At 52.4% G+C, this 22,773-nt stretch overlaps 1 protein-coding gene across 1 annotated transcript in view; it reads right to left on the reverse strand.

The window, feature by feature from the left end:
- Positions 1-2,663: 2,663 nt before the first annotated feature.
- SAMD10 (sterile alpha motif domain containing 10) overlaps positions 2,664-22,773 on the reverse strand; it is a 35,723-nt gene continuing 15,613 nt past the window's right edge. Inside the window, exons 3-5 of the mRNA XM_075011810.1 lie at positions 13,091-13,259; positions 6,329-6,469; positions 2,664-5,138 (exon numbers count right to left, since the gene is read on the reverse strand). Coding sequence (XP_074867911.1) covers positions 5,116-5,138; positions 6,329-6,469; positions 13,091-13,259 — 333 coding nt within the window. The 3' untranslated portion in view covers positions 2,664-5,115. The remainder of the gene's footprint in view (positions 5,139-6,328; positions 6,470-13,090; positions 13,260-22,773) is intronic.

The raw sequence follows: 22,773 nt of genomic DNA on the forward strand, positions 1-22,773 counted from the left end.
TGTTTTCTGTAATGACATGTCTGCAGGAGAAGCAGGTGGGTGGTGGCTTTTTGCACGTTCTCAGCTGCTAGGGGCACCTCTGCAGCATAGGCACCATCTTAAGCTATAACGCAAAAATCCAATTTTTTTCCCCATTCCTTAAACATGAGACTCTCCAGCTCCTTTCCAGTGACACTTAAATGAGCTCTGTTATGTTCACAGCAGACATACAGCAAAGTTCAATAAAAACATAAAATACTCTTGCTGGAAGATTGCCATGGGACTCTTATTTCTTAGACTCCAGAATCATAACGCATAAGAACCAAAACCAGAGAAAGACAAAGCAGGCTGCTCCCTGTGACCAGGCACAACTCAACCCTTTTTTGCTCTAGCCTGGCTCTTTGCAGACTGATTGGGAAGAGTGAAGATCCAGATCACATGCTTTCCTGCAGAGCCCCCCAGCCTACAAGCAGGATCGCAAAGCCAAGCTCCTGAACTTAGTGTGATTGTTTATAACGTTAATCCAGTTTTTAACACACCACGTTCTCTTTAGTGATGCTCGGGGGATCACATCCCCGCCACCCGCTTGCTGGCCCCTGCCGACCTGCAGCTTGCACTGTGGGATGCGTTAATCAGTGGGGGCGACGCTGGGTGCGCCTACTCTGCTTACCATGTTATGTTACCTTTGGAAATGCAGCTTCCACTCAAGTGTGAGGCCTTTCCTTTCACCTGCACTGAGTGAAAAGACGAGCATCCCCCACTCCCACTGTGGCAAAGATCACAAGTTCCTTGATGCTCCTCTGCATGGCTTTTATGTGGAATTCAGCAGGGCTGACAGCCAGCCCTGGGGCAAGGTGGGAGGGGACTGGGCTCTGCACCTGCAAGAGGCGGGGCAAAGGGTGTAAGGGGCAGGGCCTAGGGTGTAAGGGGCGGGGCCTAAGGCATTCAGCCCCCAGCGCTGCTCTGACTGCGGTGCTGAGCTCCCTCTGCTCCCTCCGAGCAGGGCTGCCGAAGCACTTCAAAGGGGTCTGGAGCTCCCGGCCCCTTTAAAATGCCAGGCCCCAGGGCAACTGCCCCCTTTGCCCACCCCCCCATCGGTGAACCTGGTGGAATTATTCTGGATCTTAAACATCATCAGAAATGAAAAGGCCAATTCACTCTTGAGTGCCCACGAACCCTCCCCCCGCCCTTCCCAGGGGGCACTCGGAGACAGCTGTGACTCCCCTGCTCCCGCCTGCCTCCCCTCCCAAGCGGTGCTTCTGAAGTGCACTGCTTCCCTTGAGGTCATCTGTGGAGCCGCCCTCTTCCTTCCTAAGGAGCCAACAGGCTGGCCCAGTCTATTCTTCAGCAGCAGAAGTTCTGAGTATTTTGTGCTGGGATGTTTAGGGGAGGAAACGGCCTCCTTGCAAACTCGTATCGGTCTGAATCCGTTTGCTTTCCACAGAGACAGGCCCAGAGCTGAGCGAAAGCGGCAGAAGCGGTATCTAGGCATTACATTGAATAAATCCCATGCGTTGCCTTTGCAAGTACTCACAGCCTATTTTAGCCACTTTGTGGGACGATGCATGGAAGCCTATTCTCAAGGCTGTTCAAGGACAGAGTAATTATTATGGATACACAAACGAAGGAATATTTTCAGTAGTATTCAGATCAGCAGACTTCACACAACCATCTTGAAAGCGACGCACAAGCAGGGACTGTAGAAATTCCCTTGCCATGGAAAAATGCAGAACATCTTTAGTTTTTATATTATGTGAATATAATATAATAAAATAATAATAATATACTAATTATTATATAATAAAAACACACTCAGTGGAATCTCGAAAATCTCTTCCACTTGGGGCAGGGGCCAGATTGGATGAGCAAAAATTCAGCTAACCAGGAGAATGAGTGGGGCTTGGGCTGTCTGTTTCAAAATTGTAAATATCTCAATAAAAGATTGTGTTCAGCTAATAAGTGTATGCAGTGCTTTTTTTTTTTTTTTTTGGTGGTGCTACTTGCCGGTACTGAGTACCAGCACCTCGGCAGCCCCAGACGCAGGACTGGCTGGGGGGGTGGAGGGGCAGGGAGCTGGCTGAGTACTGCATCCTCTTGTTAAAAAAACAAAACAAAAAAAGAAGCATGCATAGTTACGAGGAAAACTAAAGTTAAGTGAGGTAGAGGGGTAGGTTTGATATTAGGAAAAACTACTTCACCAGGAGGGTGGTGAAGCATTGGAATGTGTTGCCTAGAGAAGTAGCAGATTCTCCTTTCCTCGAGGTTTTTAAGTCCCAGCTTGACGAGGTCCTGGGATGACTTAGTGGGGGTTGATCCTGCTTGAAGCAGGGAGCTGGACTAGATGACCTCCTGAGGTCCCTTCCAGCCCTAGGATTCTGTGATTCTGTTTTATTGTAATGGTGGAAAAACATGCATTTTTATGTTTTTTTTGTTTTAAACAGTGAATTTTGGAATTTTTTATCACAAAAAACTAAGATCCCTGCTCATGAATCACCCAGTCAGGATGCAGTAAGTGTACCATGTGACTTAAAGGGCCAATCACACACATTTGATATGAGACTACTCAGAGCAATAGTTTGTGACCGATTCATAAATTTGAATTCTAGAAAAGGCTATTATAGTAGAGTCAGATAGTCTGACCTCTTTTGCATCACACACCACAATATTTCACCATCTAGTTTAATAACTTGTGGTTAAACGACAGCATCTTGTTTAGAAAGGCATCCAACTGTGATTTAAACACTCCAAGAGACAGAGGACTTACCACATCCCTCAGTAAGCCGTTTCAGGAGTCAATTACCCTTGCTATTAACATATTGCATCTTGTTTCCAGTTTGAATTTTTCTACCTTCCATGTCCAACTCTTGGCTCTTGTTCTGCATAACCTGAAATGTTTACAAAACCACCCACTGAGTAATACCAAATAATGGGCAAATTCATATAAAAAAAAACAAAGTCCGTTACCTTGTAAACAAAACAAAACAAAAAAAAGGGAGCTCAGTTCAGAAGATAAATTATTCACTGTAAATAGTTTAACCAGCTCTAGATAAAGCAATGGACATATAAGACTAGTTTGGTTTGGTTTTGGTTTCTGGCCTCAGAAATCGAAGGGAACAGAAAATGTGGGTGGAGAAGCCCTGGTGCCAGATACTTGGGGGCTGGTGGCCCTTCTGACTGCTTTCCGGATGCACAGCAGTGTTTCCTGGAAGCTGAGGACTTGGGTAGCTGCCCGGCTGATTAGCAGAGCACCCGCAGCCAGCAGTGTGTTTCTGTTGGTGGTGCACATCCACACCTACCTTGGTGCACATAAAAAATTTATTCTGCCCATGGCTGGAAAAAAATTAGAAGGACCCCGATGCGCAGGCTTGTCCAAATCACTGAAAGTTACAGAAGAACAAAAAGTTGGAGACATACCAGAGAGACAGCCCTTGACAAAATTCCCAGGGTTCATGTTTCACAGTTTCTTACCTGCCAGGCGGTTTATGAAATGTGAAACATCAGCCAACTGTTCCAGAAGCACTGCCTGTGTTCCCAGGGTGGAGTTGGAAAGAAGGGGAGCTAGATGCCATGAGAAAGGGGTGCTACTGGTAGTAATCATGTCATGGAGACCAGAAAGGCGCCTGCATTTCACAAGCCGGGGCGAAGAGAGGAAATACCAGGATACCCTGGGCAGTGTTCCCTGTAAGCTGAGTGCTTGGGCAGCTGCCCACGAGCGATTCAGGTGCCGCCCAGCTGATTTGCAGAGCCCACTATGCTCACAATCAGCAGCGTGTGTTTCTACTGGTGGTGTGCATTGCACATGCCTCAGTGCACATAACAAAATTTAATCCGCCCATGCATGGAAAACATATCAGAGGGACCCCTGCTCCTGGCTAGCACTTCAGGCTTCACGCCTGCATTATTGGGTGAGTTGGAGAATCAGGATTCCAAATAGAAGGTTGGGGAAAAGCTCAAAATGCAAATGAACCAGGTGAAAACATGTAAACTGACCTGGAGGTTTCATCAGGGACTTGCTAAATGAAGGGGACAAGAGGACACAAAAGCTACAAAATATTGCACCAAAGAGCCCGAGCTCCTCAGCCCTTGAGCCAGCCCCACTCTGCCATTGAACCAAACTACCCCTGCAGGCTCCACTGCATACAAAGGCAGCCAGCGTGAGCTTCGTGAACGGTCGGACCTTGCAGTTTTGCGCGCTATGTTCAAGCCAGGCCTTTGGCTGCAGCATTTTCGGAGCTTTACAGAGGCCTGCCTGTTCTCACTCCGCTCTGCCTGCATTGCCAGCGCACAGGCCAGTCAAAGAGGTGGTTGGTGCCAAAGGAGGATGACGCAGGCCAGCGAATTATGTTTCCTTCATAGGCCCATAAATGAGGACAAGCCAAGGCCAACTCAATGAATGCTTCCTGTACTGCGTCTCTGAGGTCACAGGGACCTTGCTGAGTGTGTGGATCCTGAATTTTCTCTTTTATGGTCTGTGTTCTCATTTCAGTGACTCAGTGCTCGTTCGAATTCACAAAGCAAAGCCAAGCTCTGGTGGCTTGGCTCTGCCTTTACTTTTTCTGGCTTGTCCAGTCATCTCTTGCTGCTGATAATGTGATCTCCTGGAAGACAGCCCAGTCTGAAGGGAGAACTAAAGATTCCCAACCGTACTGATGCCAGAGATTCTGGGAATATCTACAGTCTGCCCTGGGCCAAGGGGCCCCCGGTCACAGCATGTCAGTGGGTTGCATGAGGTTTCACGGTGCATGGTTTTGATTAGTCCCAAGAATTACCATGTTGCAATTCCACTCTTCAAATGAACCATCTCCTGCCATTGCATTCATCTTGAGGTCTCTCTCACTGTGACTGAGTGAATCCCAGCTTGGACCACACCACATGGGCTGGTGACCGTTTTCCTAGTTTGCCTCTAGTTGTCAGCCATGTCTGCTGGAAAAAAATGTCTTATGTCTGCAACAAAAGCAATTAATAAAAGAGAGAGAGAGAGAAAGAGCGGGAGGGGGAGAAGACCTTTGAGTGGTTTGGAAACTGTCTCTTTATATTCCAAGCATGCGATTCAGGTTTTCGGAGCTGTGGTCCACAGTCCATCCCAGAGGTGGTCGGTTCACAGTGTTGGAACAGTCTGCCAAACGGCTGGCTCAGCTAGGAGACATTTCCAAAAGAAGCTGGAAAAAGGAGGAAAGAGAGAAGGGATTGAACACTGAGCCTGAACTTAATTAAGAGCTGCTCTGTACTCGAAACTCTACGGAGGAACAGCCTCAGCGGCACCTCTATCACCCTTCAGTGTAGACAGAGGGGTTCCCCGTTGGATTAGGTAATCCACCTTCCTGAGAGGCAGCAGCGAGATCAGTGGAAGAATTCTTCTACCCCAGCTACACTGCAGGTTAGGTGGCTTAGCTGTGCTTTTCCACGTCCCTGGACAACGTTGCGGGGCTGACCTAACTTTTCAGTGCAAAGCAGACGGTAGAGGCAGTGTGTTGCACAGCACAGAGAACTCCACTCCAGCTGTAGAGCTGTCACAAATACCCTGCTGTATCCCAAAAAGCCAGCTGTCCCTCCTTGCTAACGGAGGGGGCCCTGGGCTTAACACCTGCCTGTGCTAGGACTTACGGTGGGAATACAGCATTAGGTAACTGATGGTAAAGGAAGCAATGTCAGAGAATTCACTGCTGTACTGTTCCAAGTCTCCTCCTCCTCTGCTCCCCTGCAGTCCTCATTGCGGGTCTGAGCCTGGAGAAATACTGGGACTGTAGGCTAAGACACGGCCATTCTGGGGTCTGAGACACAGTTGCAAAGGGAACAACGCTTGGCCTGAGTTGGGGGAACCCCATGGTAGCTGACTCCCCCAGATGGATGGGATCTGTAGCGCTTACGCCCCACGGGGTGAATTGTTCACACCGCTCAGCATTGGGAAGGAAACTAGCTGCTCATGGAAGGAGCTGACCCAGCAGAGCTCCAGCAAAGCAGGAGCTCCACAATGTGCTCTGCAAGGTAGCCGAGCCCTGGTCTGTTGTGACATCTCCTGGGGCGGAAAAAACGGGTCTTATGCACGGGGACCGACTTAGCACCCAATGGGGAGTTGCTTTCGGGAGGAGGTCACCTGTCCCCAGGGAGCTGATGTCACGCAAGCCGCCACAGAGCCATCAGTCGCAACAACTTTCTGTCATGGCCAACAAGGGCTGGATTTGACCCAGTGACCTACAGACAAAACAGGTGACAGTCCAGGAACTATCTCAGGCTCCCTGAGCCTCATCCCCTTTCCGGTCCCAACAACACTGGCGTTTAACGTCTCACGGCAGTTCCCACAGGGTTCTTTGCTGCTGCTTCCCAGCCCCGTCCGCGCCCTCTCTTTTACCTTGCCGGAGCAGCTGCAGGTTCCGCACCTCCTCCTGCACCTGGAGTTGCAGGACCTGCTGGAGGACCTCCTGCCGCTGGGACTCGTGCGTGATACCCATGCGCTGCAGCTTCTCCGCATTCAGCCGCAACAGGGCCCGGCCTGCCAAACACAAGCAAAGAGATGGTGCGTGTTGAGAGCGTTGGAGCGGCACCGCTCAGACGTTCGTCTGCAGTGAAATGATTCATGCTTAGGAGAGCCAGGTGCTGGGAACTCCCGCCAGAATCCCCAGGCAGGTGGTGGGGGTTCTGGTCTGGGTTAAATGTTGCTTGAGTGGGTGGGTGATAACAGCTGCTAGGATTGATCTAAAAAAGCTACGAAGCTCCTGATAGCTGGAACAATAGGAGCCACCCTGCAAAACAGGCTTGTGGCAAGGCTTGAGGAAATGCTGAAGCACCAGCCTCAAGAGGTTTCCCTGGGAACTGTCATGGCAAGCCCAGGGATGGGGGCATTGACAGGTAGCGCTGCATGTGCCCGGAGGTCTCTGAGAGAAGCAGGGAAAAGACCAGAGAAGCTGGCTGAGAAGCAGCAGAATGCCAAGGATGCTGCCAGAAGCAGCACTGACAACACAGCCCGGAGAAAATTCAGACAAGAGCTTTTGAGCTAAGGGCAGTCTGGAAAAGGGGCTTGGAACACAGACACCCTCTCTTATTGTTTGATTCTTGCCTGTGTTTAGGGAAAGGGGACTTTGCATCGACTATATGAACCAACAGGACGGCACCACAGAATCACAGATTCCACCACCGGTTTCTCCTCCTAACTGGAACAGCTACAAGATCCCGAATGTTCAGCTAACGGCACAGGTCAAAAGGAGAGACCTGCAAACTTCCAGGCAGGCAGGCATCAGGAAGAGGCCTAGCGCAGCGAGGACCAAGTATCCAAAGAGGCTTCAAAAGTACCCCACGAGTAAAGGCCAGAGGGTCAAACTGCAAAGATCCAACAGCCAAGGGCAGAACCTGCTAACAGGAAGGGGTATCCTGAGAATTCATCCAAAATGCAGAAAAAATGAGAACCTGAATTGTGCTAATCAGAAAGGCAAAAGACCGGGGGAAGTTGTGGGGAGGGTTATGGTGACAAAAGCAGCATCCTCCAGCAGTGATCGCTTGACACAGCAACGCCACAGCCTCAGCAGCAGCAGCCCCACGATACCAAGAAACCACACCACTGATGCACACACAGCATTTGTTATTGCCATATAATGCTCCTAGGCTGACTCATAATTTGGCTCCAGTAAGACGGCCAGCAAATGGAACGACTGATTGATGACACTTAATAGTTTCATGGGGGCAGAAACCGTCCTGCTCTGACAAGCTTTGTGTCTCTGACTGAATGACTTTGGTTGCCTGCAGAAGGTGCTCTACTGCTCAGAGTCCATGGCAAGTGGGACCTTCCCATGGAAGGAGACCAGGAGCCTGGGCTGTGCCTGGGGAACATTCCAGGTGGCCACAGAAAGCAAAAGCAGGAATGGGGGAGGTGCTTTCCTACAAATAGAGGCCTGTTTCCAGCGGGGTTGCGTGTGCGTGTTCACCGTTGAACACACAAACATCAGGGTGCACCACCACTCCTTGCAAACGTGCTTTTCGTCAGCCTGCCCTGGAGGAGAAGCCCTGGCGCTCTCCCACCACGCAGCCCTGAGGGGCTCCCACAAGGCGAGGACCATTTTTGGTCCCAGCAAAAGATCGATTCACTCACCCTATTAGATAAGAGCCAGGCCCCAGCAAATGGAACCTTTCAGCCCCTGGGCATCCTTCCCCACCCCCTGCCTTTCCTGAACAGGACAACTCTCCAGTCCTGCCAGCCAGACCAGGGCCTGGGGGGAGCCCCAGTCCTGAAGCTGGGCCCAAGCGCTTGTCCCTCAGCTCACAGAACCCCTAAGGCAGGAGCTTTCTCTGTGCCAGCTCCACCTCCTGCGGTGGGACATATTGTTTGCAAGGCTCCAGCTCCCCACGTCTCTGGTACGCTGGCAATTGGAGGAGAGAAATTGGCAGTACCCAGTGGAACACATTAACGTCCCCTCAGCCACAGCTGTTCTCCTCCCGGCCAGGGGCTATCAGAAGAGGGTTTTACAGCTTTTGTCCCTGTCTCCCAGTGCGCCTTCACTTACTGCCTTTATTTCCCAGGCAAGGACTTGGATGAGCTGTTACATTAGTCCTGTATCACTCCTCTGAGGTACAAGACAAGGGCAGGCAGCTTCCCTTCTCCATCGTTGCCTTCCCCCGGCACAGTGCTTCATGATCCGGCCCTGTCTCACTAGGCAGGCTGCAGAGCTGTGATTTGGTAAGAGGTGGAGCGGAGCTGGCGGGGAGTAGTGGCGGAGGAGACAAAGGCCAGGATTGAATCCATCATGTTTGCTCTGAGGGGGGTAGGTTCACTCGCGGGGTCTCCTCTCAGACAGGAGATGGGCCCGTCTTTGCCCACCCCGACCCAGTCTACATCTGCACTGCAGGGCTTTTCAGAAAAAACTCCTTTCGACCATCTCACCTTGAAATAAGTTCTTTTTGAAAGGAGGCTTCACGCTGCAGGAGCATTTCAAAACGGAGCATTCATACGAGAGAGCCCAATTTCAAAATAAGAGCAATGATGGGATGCTACCCTGAAGGCCAATTAAGTCATAATTACCTCTGCTTAGTACACGCTGAGTCAATAGCAAAATTGAAGGGGGGAGAGGTCGGTGAAAGTCGTTTGTTTTGGTGGAGTTACTATTTTGAGTTAAATGCCCTGTTATTCCAGAATAACGAGCTTTGCAGGGTGGCTGCCAGGGGCTTTTTTTCCCCCCAAAGAAAAGGGGGTTTTCACACACACACAAAAGTGCAGACAAGCCCCCAGCTAGCAAATTGAATACTCAAAAATACTAATTGTGCAGCGTTGCTTATGATCTGTCTTGAGGCTCTTCTACAAACATCCCTTTGTTCTTTAGATCAAACAGCCCCTGATTTACCATTGCAGGCGACTCAGCCAAAGTCAAACACCTGAAAAAAGCATAACTGAGCAGGCCAGACCAGGTACCTAGGTATTGAATCCATATGTAAGCAATCACAGCTGGCCAGATGTGCAGTGATACCAAAACATGCCTGGTGTGCACAGACTGTGCTGTATAAGGCTGAAGATCAAAGACTCTTCAACTGCTTAAGAACTGCAGGTGTTTACTCTAATGAAATTGCTCAGACGAGGTTATTGCTTGGCTGTGCTGTTCGTTCTGCAGCGGGGAAAGAGCTGGTATTGGTTATTTTTCTATAACAAGTGAATAAGCCCGGCCCTGGGTGGTTAGCTGGACAGTTCAGCTGGAACCTTGGCCAGCTGATCAGAGTCCTCCTTTTGAGAGGCAGCCACCCATTGAAACGAACGGGGTTTGTGTGTGTGTTCACCAGCACAGAGCTGTGTCTATCGTACGCGCAGGTGGGGACACAGGACAGAAGCACAATCTCAGATCTGAAGTCCTTCAAAGTTTAAGACGACACGGGGGGACCCTTATTTCTTAACTCACTGCTAGGCCTGCCGATGGCTGGTGGGGAGGCAGCACCATGGTCCCAGGCTGAATGCCCTAGGCCCCGCCCCTTCTTCCATTGGCCCTGCCCCTCCTGCCATTGACCCCGCCCCTCCAGCTGTCTGTCCTTGTTTCCCGGAGCAGAGCAATGCTCACCAAGGCAGATAGGAAGAACTGATTTAGTAACTGGGAATAAGACTGGGACTCAGATGATTCAGTTCCTGGCTCACCCAGACTCTTGGCCAAGTCACTTAACTGTACCTAGCCTCAGTCCCGCCTCTATGGGAGGGAGACAGCCTGTGACCGACTGTGAGGTGCACAGATACAACAGTGAAGAACCCAGCGAGGCAGACTTTCTGGAGCGGCTGGAGTCCGAAGAGGACAGCCGCCTCTTCACCTGGCCCCTCTTTTCCAGCCAAGCACACAGCCGCCCCAGTTCTGAGCTGGGGGGAAGGGAGGAGTTGCCCCGGAACGCAGTCTTTCATAGGACCCGGAGTTCAGGCTGCTGCTGCTACGGCTTCTGCAGTGCTGGTGGTTGTAGCTCCAGGCTCCTTTGAAGTGCTGTGGCTGCGCTGCTGCACCGCTCTGGGTGGGGGGGGTAGGTGGGAAGCCCAGTGCTGGGGTCCTGGTGGTGCTAAGGCCTTATTGCCCTTAGCCCCACCCCTTCTGTCCTTAGCCTTGCCCTTTCTGTCCTTAGCCCCGCCCCTTCTGTCCTTAGCCCCACCCCTTCTGTCCTTAGCCCTGCCCCTTCCAGCCCGGGAGCCAGGGCTCCTCTCCTACTTTGCCCTGGGGCCTGCGGTGGCTGTTGACTTCACTGTGCGTCTGGCGGGAGACCAGTCGAGATGGAGTCAGCCGCTAACATCTGTGCAGCTGCAGGCCAAAGGAGAGTTGGTGCATTACAGATTGTTATAATGAGCCATAAATCCAGCATCTTTGAGTCACTGATTTTAGTGTCTAGCGCAGTCGGGCTCCCAGGCTTGCCTTTTGAAGTTGTTGAGCTGGTTTCCTCTTGGGGGTGAGGAGGCAGGTTAGCTACAGAGCAAGTACCTTTCCCAGACCTGAAGGAGAGCTCTGGGCAGCAGAAAAGCTTGTTTCTTGCTCCAGCCTAAGCTGGTCCAGCCAAAGATATCAGTTCACCCACCTCGTCTCTCTGCTATCCAGGGACGAGCACAGCTGCAGCTACACTCAACCAGCCAAGGAAGATCTGCCTGTCACTGAGTCACCTTCAGGGGCCCGAACAGATGTGACAATAAGATCTTGCCTGAACGTTTACTTTAAAAGACTGCTGTGGCTGATTGCTACAGGCCCACCTGTCCCCCGCAACCCGTCTCCAGACTATTCAGAGTAAAGAGACTGTGGCTAAGGAACTCCCATCGCATGTTGGTTAGCAGAGGCCCAGGGAGAAACTCAGCTGATTAGAGCTAACCTTAGCACTCTGGGATGGGCCAGTGAACCAGCTTTTTCGGCTGCTTCTCCACATGGCTGCCTGGGCAGGGAGCTGGGAGAGAAACTTATCTAAAACAAAAATGAAAGGTAGCTGAGAATCCCTCCCCCCATACCTTGGCCCCCCGGTCTTGCCTTTAAACCAGGGATGTGTAAGTCTTCATGGGACACATAGACCAACTCTCTGTTACTATAGACCAACTATGCTGGTTACAGGACATTCCCCTTTGCTGAGAGCCCCACCTCCAGGCCAGTTGTCAGCTACGGTGTTAAATGGCCTTGGTTCTAGATGTGGTTATGTAACCCACACAGCTAGGTGGGACTTACTGTCCCAAGTGGCGGCACTTAGACCACTTCCAGAAAGAATGAGTCTTCTCTACGGCCTTAGCTGAGGAGCAGCTGCCTTTTAGCTCAAGCACTAGAGACCCCTGCACTAAGCTCCAGAGGTCCCAGGTGTGAGTCTGTCTGGGAGTGGTTACAGGTAGCTTACAGCAGGGCCCAGTAGAGAGGCAGGGGTCTTGCTTGATTCATAGAGCTGGGGGTCTTGTGCAGAGTTCAGATCTCTGCAAGGATCTTGGGCTCTGCGGCTACAACTACATTGCAGCCCTATTTCGAAATAAGATGTTTCAATACAGCTACTTTGAAATAACACAACCACATACAAAATGCATTTCAAAATAGCACCCGGCTATTTCGTAAGAGCACGTCCGGTCCGTCGTGCGATTTCGAAGCGGTGCCATCGGAGCCCATTACGGCCTCTTTCGAAATAGAGCTGTTCCGCGCCTCGACAGCCCTCGTTTGAAATAGCAATTTTGAAAGAAACCGTATTCCTCCCGCTTTGACGGTCACCAATTCGGAATAACGCACCTGTTATTGCAAAATTATTTCAAAATAGTGGGGGTGGAGTATAGACGACAACTCAGTTATTTTGAAATAACTGCTGTTATTTCAGAACAACTGGGTGATGTTGATGTAGCTTGGAAGGCAAGAGCATTCAGATCTAGGGCCTGGGCTGCACTCTCCCCTGTAGCTTTGAGCCTGGTGATGGTGTTAGGTACTGGAGAGCACGGAGCTGTACTGAAGATGTACTGGAAACAGGCCCCATAACAGGGGTCGCCAAAGGGGGACAACTGCATAGGGGCCCGGCTAGCAGGGTCGACAGCAACCGCTGGCTCCGGGGCAAGGTGGGAGAAGAGCCAGGTTCTGGATGCCAGAATGGGCAGGGCCAAGGGAGGAAGGGGCGGGGCCAAGGGCAGTCAGGCCTTAGCACTGCTCGGAGCGTGATGCTGGGATGCCCCCCAGCCTCAGAGCCGCATGGAGTGGGTGCAATGGCACTGCCACAACACTTCCAAGGGGCCTGGAGCGCCAGCCACTGCCGCTGCCAAAATAGGATGGACGGCAGCTCTTTGGAACCGCCCCCTTTGCCTGCCCCTCCGCCCCCGTTGCTGGGCCTGGGCTTAGCCCTCCCAGCTGCCACCGTTGCTGCTGTAGCGGTCGGGAGCTCCAGACCCCTTCAAAATGCCAGGGGAGCATTGTTCCACGCAGCTTCTGTGCGCTGGGGGCAGGGCAAAAGGCTGACTCCCCCTGGCCCCACCCCTTCTGCCTGAGTCTCCACCCCTTCTGGGGTCTTGGAGCCACCCTCCTCTGCACCTTGCTCCCAGGTCCTTGGCAGCTGTCAGCCCCACTGACTGGGAGGCAAGCGTAACACGTTCAGCTCATTACATTAATAGACCAAACCGCCGTCCGCAACAACCACTGAAAATCCTTATTCGTCCACGGCCCTGTTCAGCCAGTACCTGTGATAGCGTGATGGGAAAAGGCCTCCACATAGACGAGATAGTTATGCGGACAGTGTCGCTTTAGCCACCTGCACACATCCTGCTGGGTCCATAACACCACTGGCTTGGTGAGGCTGCCCAGCGTGGGGCTGGTGTGGTAAATGCCATAGTGATCACAGGGACGAACCTGCAGAGGTTTGGAAGCATGAAACGGGAGTGGGGGTGTTAACAGAGATATGAGAAACCAGGCCCTGAAGCTGGATGGAAGCGAACAAACCAGCCACCGGGGGGGGAGAGGAGAGGCACAATTCAGATCTAAGGGCAGGTGTGGCGGCCACATCCAGCCACTGCACTGTCCTGTCTGGGAAAGAGGGTGCCCAGAGGGTGCTGCATCACAGCGTGCTAGGACCAGGGTTCCCTGTCAGCTGAGCGCTTAGGCCACCGCCCAGGAGAGAGTCAGGTCTCGGTCAGCTGATGAGCAGAGCACCCCCAGCCACCCCCTGGGGGCAACATGTGTTTCTAGTTGTGGTGCACATTGGCACATGCCTTGGTGCACGTAACAAAATTTATTCAGCACACGGGAGGAACAAATTAGCAGGAACACTGGCTCTGACTGCTTTGTGCTGTACCCATCAGGATAATTCCTCTTCTGCTTGTTCTTCCCCCAGCTGCTCTTGCCACCCCTTGTCGCATCCTGAGCTAGGACCGCACGCTGTTCAGGACAGGGCCTGGCCCCAAGGGGTGCAGAGCAGGGCTCCAGGGTTGCACTCCTACAGATTAAGAATAGTACAGTGTGTGAGGCAGCAGCTTTCATCCCAGAACTATTGTCACTCAGGACGCCATCCTGATTGGGCTGGGAGCAATGCAAACAATGCCGCCTTTGTTCAGTCACAGGAGGGGGCCGAGGCAGCTAAAACGTGTGCAGGCACCTTCCATGACTCATCCATGTTTTTTCAACAGCCGAGCCCCTGCTGCACCTGTACTTAACAAAGGCTCCCCGACAGCACACCAGCAACCTGCATGGGCCAGCAGGGCAAGCGCCCCTGCCCCTGGCCTGCCAGGCATGACGCAGCCTCGTCAGCCCTTGAGGATGCACAAGTCCAATTTGCGTCTACCGTCCCGGAGCTCCTTTTGCAGGAGCATTTCTTGCATGGAGAGAACGGCACAAGCAGGCTCCCAAGAGTAACAGCAAGCCGGGCCCCACACCAATCTATCAAGCCAATGTCCTGACCTCCCCAAAACACTGTCACCTCTCTGCCCTGCACCCCTGCCCAGTCCCATCATCTTCCCCTGCAGGCTGCATATCAGGCTCAGCTGGGAGGGTTGTCTGGAGGCAGGTGACTGTCCAGAGGACAGACTGAGACCTGCCCAACTGCTCACGCAGGCTGCGAACAGCTCCCCCTCAATTGGACTAGAACCAGCAACCCAGGGCCAGAAGCGCTCTCTCCCATTGCCTGCCCACTGCCGCACGGAGTGTGATATAATGCGGGCGTGGCTGCTGCATTCCCCCTGGAGAAAGGGGAGCACGCCACTGCTTTGAATTCCCATTTCATTCCTGTACAATCGGTGCTGTGCGAGAGCTCGGGGAATGGGGGTGTGTAGGAGGTGGGGGACTGGGCAGGGGCCTGTCATGTGCTGTTTCCTTCCCTCTTGCAATAGAGTGGATGCGACAGGCCCAGGAACTGTTCTGTAAAGACGCCCCAGCCAGCCGTGACTTTGCTAGTTAGGAAACCGATTACAAGGGATGCTCAGGGCTGAGATACACTAATGCACTGGCCAGAATGCACTTGCTTATTCCTTCTCCCTGCCCCTCCCAGCCCAGAAGTCCTCTGTCACACCCTGTGCTGCGAGGGCACAGATCCCTCCTCCACTCCCTTCAGGGTTCTGCCCCCGAATGCACATAGCAATCAGCTCCTGGGTTTACCAGTTACAGGGCCCGATCCAGGACCTTTTGCACCTGCCCAAGGGATCAGCTACAAAACCAGCTTCTCTCTGCGGTTTGTTCCCTCGGCCCAGCGGGAGGCAGAAGAGTGGCCCGGGGTCACCGTGGAGGCAAGATTGTTTAGGGGATAAGGGTAATCTCCAAATCCCAAGTCATTAGCCCTGACTGTTCCGTGCCCTGTTTAGCAAGCCAGGGTGTTTCCCAGCAGTGCCTGGCGGGCACTGCCCGTGGGCACTGCCAGAGCAGTCGTGCAGCGAGTTTGACATCCCGTCTCCAACGCTGCCAGGGCCAGATGAATCAGAGAAAGGGGCAAAACCCATCCAGGGGCCGTTTGCTCATGGGGCAGTCACGTCCCTGCCTGGCAGGTAGAGTCTGGTTCGTTCCTTGGCACAGGGAAATTTTTTTCTCATCCATTTCACAGGAACCTTGCAGCAGAGTGCAGCTCCACCCAGAAGGTAGCAAGGCCTCCAGGAGAGCCCCCCCGCTGCTGCCAGGAGGGAGATCAGCAACATTTCCCAGCTCCCTCCCTGGATGGTCCTTCTGGAATTTAAGCCCAAAGTTTGATACAGTAAAGCTGCCTAGAAGCCCCCAGACCCTCCCACCTTGTGGGCTTCACCACTGGTGAGACAGGCACGGTAGCGGCAGCCCACTGCCCTTGGCCCACCAGGCCTGCTGGCTGGGCACCTGGCCCTTGCTGTCCCCTCGGCTCTGTGTCTCCATCTCACAGCCCTGTTCTTTAGCCCACTCGCCCGGGGAGTGAAACCATCCCAACACTCCCAAAGGGCCGGCGCGAGGGACCGGCGCCTGCTCTTGGCACATCCACGGCTTCTCTCCAGAGCCAGGGGCCGCCCTCCCCGAATTCTGGGGCTGGGCTGGCTCGATCTGCCCCACGCGGAATGAAGCAGTTGCTGCTAATGGGAAGGGATGGGATGGATGCATTGATCGTGATGCAACAGAAAGAAGACGGGCTGGAACAGCTTCTGCAGACACGTGGGCTTATAGAACTATTGAGGGGCCACCAGCGTCGGCCAGGCACCAGCATGTTACTTCCAGCAAGGCAGCAAATCTCTTCCAATACTGCTATTAACTGATGGCCAAAAGTCCATGTTGTGGTTCTCCTTTTCACGTAATGAAGTGGCGGTAGCAGCTAGAACTGGCTTTGACGGGGGGCGGCGAATGGGTTAGGCGCTGACGGGGGGCGCCTTGCAAGGGAAAAGTTGGGAACCACTGCCCTAGACCATTCCTAGCAGGCGTCTGTCCCTCCTCCTTGCTGTGCTTTGCCTTCTGCGGCCGTTAAATGGCTTCCTTACACAAAAGCAGAGGGGCGGGGTGGGGGGGGGGCAGACCTCTGCAACGCCAGAGCCAAGGCCTGCCCACCAGCCTCACCCGCTGCCAACCAGGCCTGGAACCTTCCTACCAGTGGTTTGTGGGGGGGACAGTCAGACTGTGGAGCCCAGTGGGAGGGATGAGAAGGCACATCCTATCTCTTGCACAGGATCCCAAGAAGTTTGGGGGTCTGACCCTCAGTAGAACCTTGCTGGGCAAGGGCTTCAGTGCAGCCAGGGGTACAAGGTGCACCCCCACTTTCCACTCGTTCCGCAGCAGATCCTCCACAGCAAAGTCCCAGATGGAGACTCCTCCTGGTGGCACATGTGTTAAACTTGCCTCTCAGGCAATGTTTGTTCTCATCTTTCCCATCCACGTGCGGAATAATTTTTACATGCACTGATGTCTGCGCAAATGTGCACCACCAATAGAAACACAAAACCTAGCTGTGGCTCTGCTAATCAGCTGGGCAGCACTGGACTCTCTCGTGAGCGGCCGCACAAGCGCTCGGTTCACAGGGAACACTGGCCTCCAGCCGTGCCACAAATATGTTCCTCACTGGGGTTCCCCTGACATTGGACTCCTGCCTTCGCCTTCCCCCACATGGGACATAGTCTCCCCTCCCCCACCCAAGACGCTGCCTCCTGCAGCTGGCCTGTGCACTCTGATTCTGGATGGCACTATAACCTGCAGAGTAGAATGTCCTAGCCGGGACTCAAGCATTGGCCCTCAATGCACCTCCTGGGTCTTCACTGCCCTGGCTGGGCTCGGAGGCCTCCAGGGGGCTCTGGAGTTGTGGGCAAGTTTTCTTCATCCCATTTGATTTTACAGAAGCTTCAGCATGGCAAGGTCATTGCAACCTGGATGAAGCGCAGAACAAAGCAAATAACATGTCGCCAGCAGTGACAGCAGGGTGCTGACTATTCCGATCCTTCCTGGGGAATGCTGCTGGCAAGCAGGATTCCTCCTCCTGTCAAGCCATCCAATGAGGTGGGGAAATAGGTCTGCGTGCCCACAGTCCAACGGTCCTTTGTAGTGCTCCTGCAAACGAAGCCAATAACAGCCTCAGCTGGAAGCCGGCACAACCCACAGTTACAGCAACGGGGCTGCGGGAAAGCTTGTTGTGGAAGTACAAGGGCTGGGAGCCATTGTGAGACCCCTGACTGCACCGACACATGCAGCCAAACAGTGCTCAGGAGCACGGCTTCTGCCAACGATTAAAGATCCCAGTTGCTGCCCATATGGTTCAGGGCTGAGCTTTTACAATATTTCTTACTAGCCATGGTGTTGGGGAGGCAGGGATGGCCGGTAGTTAGAGCCGGGGACTGGGCATCAGGTGCTCTTGTCTCTGCCACAGATTCACTACATGCCCCTGGGCAAGTTATTTAAGTTCTCCACCCGAGTTTGCTTGAGGGGGGAATTCGAGATGATCCCCCTTGTAGAGCTGGCTCGGCTAAGGTGTTGCGTCACCCAACGCTGCTGTACGGCGGGTGATACGGCAGTGGAGAGCAGTTAGGAGAAAGGCCACAGGAATTGAGGCAGAATCCTACTCTTCTGCTGCTAGCTAAGCAGGTCTGGTCCACCTCACCCTTCCCCCAGTTGCGTGTGGATTCCGTACAGGGAGTCTCTTCCTTCACTTGTCCTCATCTCCTTGAAAGAGGGAGCGCGCTCTCTTCCTCAGTCTTTGTCGCGACTTTTCTGAGCCCATCCCATACAGTGAGGCAGCAGGAAGCTGAATTCCCCAATGCCCGCTGTAGCTGAGCCTGGGCTAGGAGAGACCTGGTACATGCTGACTATGGCCGGGGCATCCTTGGAGGCAAGCATGCGACTGGAGGTGCTGTTTGCCAGTGGCAGCTGCGTTTGTACTGCAATGTGCGGTGTGGACCACCTTGTGTGAACATGGAGTAATTAAACAGGCCTAGCAGAGGAAGAGAGAATGCTCCAGGAACTCAAGCATTCTGTGGTCACTGGCACTAGTCATGGCAAACACCAGCCAGCCTGGAGCAGCTGTGACATGAACTCGCTGTCCCAACCCCAATTATAATTCAGGGCCTTTTATCAGTTCTGACCTTAAACATTCTCCTTGGTGACTCTCCTTCCTGCAGCCATGGGTGTTGGTGTATGGGCTACTGGTCAGCTTTTTGTTTGGAAGATAGGAAAAGTAGGACTGCCCCAATCACCGGCACTGCTCTTCAGACGCATGAGGGGTGCTCAGATGAGCAGAGCTTCTTCTAGAGCTAATTTTGCATCCAAGGTTGGACCAGGCTTAACGTCAGCTTTGCACTAGTGGAAAGGGACCATGTGTAGTGTCGCCAGGTAGTATAACGCACAGCAGCCTCCTCTGAACTGCCTATAGCGAGCTCTGCAATACTCTCCTGCTGCAGAATCTCTTCATTCTACGGCTCTGGTTCTGACTTGTCTCCTTTTACCCTGAGCATCTCAGGGAGGCCTGTGCAGGGCAGACAATAGCTACTGACTGTGCCTGCACCACGAGAATTTCCCCTGGCCATCTTGGGGGGATTTAAGGCCTCTGTTCAGCACATCATACAAGGTGCTATGAACGGGAGCTGCAAAGGAAAGTCTACACTGACCTGGAGAGCTAGGAAAGGGTAACCTTCTTCTGAGGGAGAAGCTTGGGGGAAAGGGGCAAATAGCCAACAGGAGCTACTGGAAAAATTCAAACCTGACAATGAATCACAGCAGCAGCTTCTTTGTTAGACAACAGAGACAGAAAAGAGATGGGGCTCTCTCCAAGGACGGAGGGGAAGAAATGAGCACTTCTAGAACAGGTCCCCAGGGCTCATCAGAATGTGTGAGTAGGGGAAAAGTTTAGGTAGTGGCATAAGGTTTATTGTTTGTATTGTTTGAGGGCATGGAAATTATGTCTGAGCTAGTTATTGTTCCTTTTGTTTTCTCCTGTAACCAAGAATCTGACACAGGGAAAAATCCTTGCATTTTGCTTCTGTTCATGTTCAACAGCAAGCCATTTACAACGGTTGCAAAGATAGCTGTGTTTTAATAATAAAAGTGCTTTTTTCTTTGTTAACAAATACTGGTTGATTTTTTGTGTCCTGCAGGGGCTTAAAACAGCATGCCTGGTTGCAGACATGTTACCAGGCAGCTCACAGTGTTTTATTTGACTAGTTAGCCCCCATTCCCTGCATTCGAAACGCCAGGGTGGGGAATCAGCTAGGGTGGGAAAATCTCTCCCAAGATCTTGTAGGGGAATTTTGAGAAAATAGCTCAGGTGTGTTGGTGCATGCATGGGGTTAGTCTGTGTGAGCAGAAGGGCAAGATTTGCAAAGAATTTGTGTAACTGAACTGGCTGAATCCACATCCTACTTGTGTGCACAGATACTGTCATTTTGGCATGCGCAAATTAAGAAACTGCAGGGAGCTGGTGTTTGCACACGCAGTTACCCACATTGCCTGCACAGGTCCATTAACTGTATGCATAACATATGGGGACACTTCAGGGCCGTGTCTACATGAGCCCCAAACTTCGAAATGGCCACGCAAATGGCCATTTCGAAGTTTACTAATGAAGCGCTGAAATGCATATTCAGCGCTTCATTAGCAAGCGGGAGGCCACGGCACTTCGAAATTGACGCGCCTCGCCGCCGCGCGTCTCGTCCAGACGGGGCTCATTTTCGAAAGGATCCCGCCTACTTTGAAGTCCCCTTATTCCCATCAGCTCATGGAAATAAGGGGACTTCAAAGTAGGTGGGCTCCTTTCAAAAAGGAGCCCCGTCGGGACGAGACGCGCGGCGGTGAGGCGCGTCAATTTCGAAGTGCCGCGGCCGCCCGCATGCTAATGAAGCGCTGAATATGCATTTCAGCGCTTCATTAGTAAACTTCGAAATGGCCATTCGCGTGGCCATTTCGAAGTTTGGGGCTCGTGTAGACGTAGCCCAGCTGTGTCTACACTTGCATTCCTCTTTCAAAAGAGGCATGCAAATATGGGAAATTGAAAATGCAAATGAGGTGCAGATTTACAAACCTCATTTGCATATTCTTTCAAAAGAGCTTCTTTTGAAAGAAGAAGGGCAGTGTAGACACGGCTCGTTCAAAAATAATCCCCATCTTTAAAAGAACCTGTCTTCCTGTAACAAAATAGGAGCAAGGGTTCTTTCGAAGGTGGGGTTTACTTTAGATAGAGCTCTTCTACACTGCTTTTTTCTTACAAAAGAAGCTCTTTTAAAAGGAGAATACACAAATAAGGTGCCAGATACGTAAATGAGTGTCTCATTTGCATTTTTGATTTCCTTCATTTGCATGCCTCTTTTGAAAGAGGAAAGCAAGTGTAGACACAGCTTTTGAGACCTGTCAGAAAGCTGGCCCATTAGTTACAGAGTTTCTGCTGGATATTGCACAACTCATGGAAACAACTGCAACAAGCCACATACAGAAGGTTCGTATCCAGGGAGGTGAGGAAGGAGGGGAAGGATTTTTGACTTTAACATTTTCTCTCCAGCAGCCAACGCATTTTCGGATGATGGTTTGGCCTGATGGTTTGAGCACAGGAGTGGGAACTGACAATCCGGCATGCTAATCCCAGCTCTGATTTGGATTCCTGCCGTGACCCGGAGCAACTCACTTAACCTTTCTGTGCCCTGCACTAGCTAACACACAGATTACAATCCAGACTCCATCTGAGGGGTTCTGGAAGAATGAATCTATTTAGGGGCAGCAATGAGTGCAGATGCAAATTCTATTTCAGACACCCCGGAGTCAGTGCCACGTGTTAAGTAAATTGGCCGTTAAAGCGCCAGACACCCCTTTGCCTGGCTCCCCACTTCATCCTCACTGGCTGACCCAATTATGATCCTACAAATCGTCCAGGGAGATGAATGGCAGCACGGACAGGAAGGAGATTGTTAAGTAGTACCTGTATTGAGCCCTTCCTTATTATGGACAGAACCGACCTGTTCACCCCCTTTCACACCCTACGGCACGCCGGGGGCTGGTTCTAACGCAGAACATGGTTCCTTGCCCATGGATCCCAAACTAACAAGCAATGATGGGAAAAGGGGTGGGGGGAAAGTGCCCCGGCACAACACTGGCGGTTTCAAACCAAACAAGGAAGCCGCGCTCTGACCGCAGCCCGTCTTCTCCAGATAGATACCCAGCCACAGCGTAATAGGCACCTAGGAACATGCAATTTCCCCAGGCAGGCGCGAGCCAGGGCTCTTGCGGTTCAGCACACTTGCACAAATTGGCAAGCTGCCTGACGTTGCCTCTTCCCTTAACAGGCTGAGATTATACCTTGCTGCCTCGAACATGACCGCTGAGCCAAACAGATGTGGCTGCACCAGGGAGCGGCTGCAGAGCATTAAACAAACAATTTCCTTCTCTTGCTCCAGGTCAGAACCTTTCAATTCTCCTGCCCCGCCGCAGGGACTTGCAGACGCTCTCTGCTGGCCTGGGCAGTGCGGTTCTGAGCATTAAGGTCACAGTAGGGCTCCTGCAAGCACTAGGGGTGGCCCCAAGAGCCAGGCTGCAGGAATTGTAACAGCACTCTGCTGCAGGTTCTCTTCCTTGTTATTGCGGCGCAGAAGGAAGCCCAGCATGAGTCCCTAGACAACTAAAGGTGGTAAATGGGGAAGGGCAATGAATCCAGAGCTCCTCTTCCAGCCGGCTAAACTAAACTGCTGCTCTGATAAACTCACAGCCATGAATAGCAAAGGCTGGTTTGCAGTGACCAGGGCAGGAGATGCCTCAAAGGCTGTTCTGTTGGGAAGAGTCCAAGCAACCACGTGCCTTTTAATGTGCTCCTTGCAATGGAACACGTATACCAGGGCTGCAAGAGAAGGTCTGGAATACAGTCAAAGTGCTTTGCATTAATTCACCAGGCTGCATTAGCATCTCTTGCTTGCAGGGACAGCAAAAGTCCACACTGTTCTCACCTTGAACTAGGGGACTTGGAGGCCGCTGGCAGGGAGATAAGACAAGCTTCAGAGCAGTTACAATTCAAAGCCACGCGGGTGCCAGTACTGATAGCTCTGTATGACGTGGAACAGCATCCTTGCTTCCTAGTCCCCCAGTGACCAAGGACTCAACCCAGCTCCTTTGCCCCTCCTGTGGCACTGGGGCTCCAGGGAAGGGGTACAAGGATGGCTGCTGGGGACAGTTGGGAAAGTCGGGGTGGCACCAGGGCTCACAGCACAGGGCTGGGGTCTCAGCTGCTGCCTGGTCTCTTTCTGATGGCAGCCACTGAAATTTTCCTCTCTCCTAGCAAGAGACCTTGCCGATTACAGCTGCGTTTTTCTACGGAGCCACTGCCCCAGCTGACCGTCCATGGGATGGGGGACTCTACTCTTTCTTCAATCCCAGAGTCAAAAAACCCTCCAGGAAGCATCTCCTGAGGCCACCACAGGCTCTCTGTGGGGAATAAGATAAAACCACTGGTGCTGCAGCCATCAGTCCCATCCCT

This window comes from Carettochelys insculpta, chromosome 17 (genome assembly GCF_033958435.1).
Source record: "Carettochelys insculpta isolate YL-2023 chromosome 17, ASM3395843v1, whole genome shotgun sequence".
NCBI classification, from domain to species: domain Eukaryota; kingdom Metazoa; phylum Chordata; order Testudines; family Carettochelyidae; genus Carettochelys; species Carettochelys insculpta.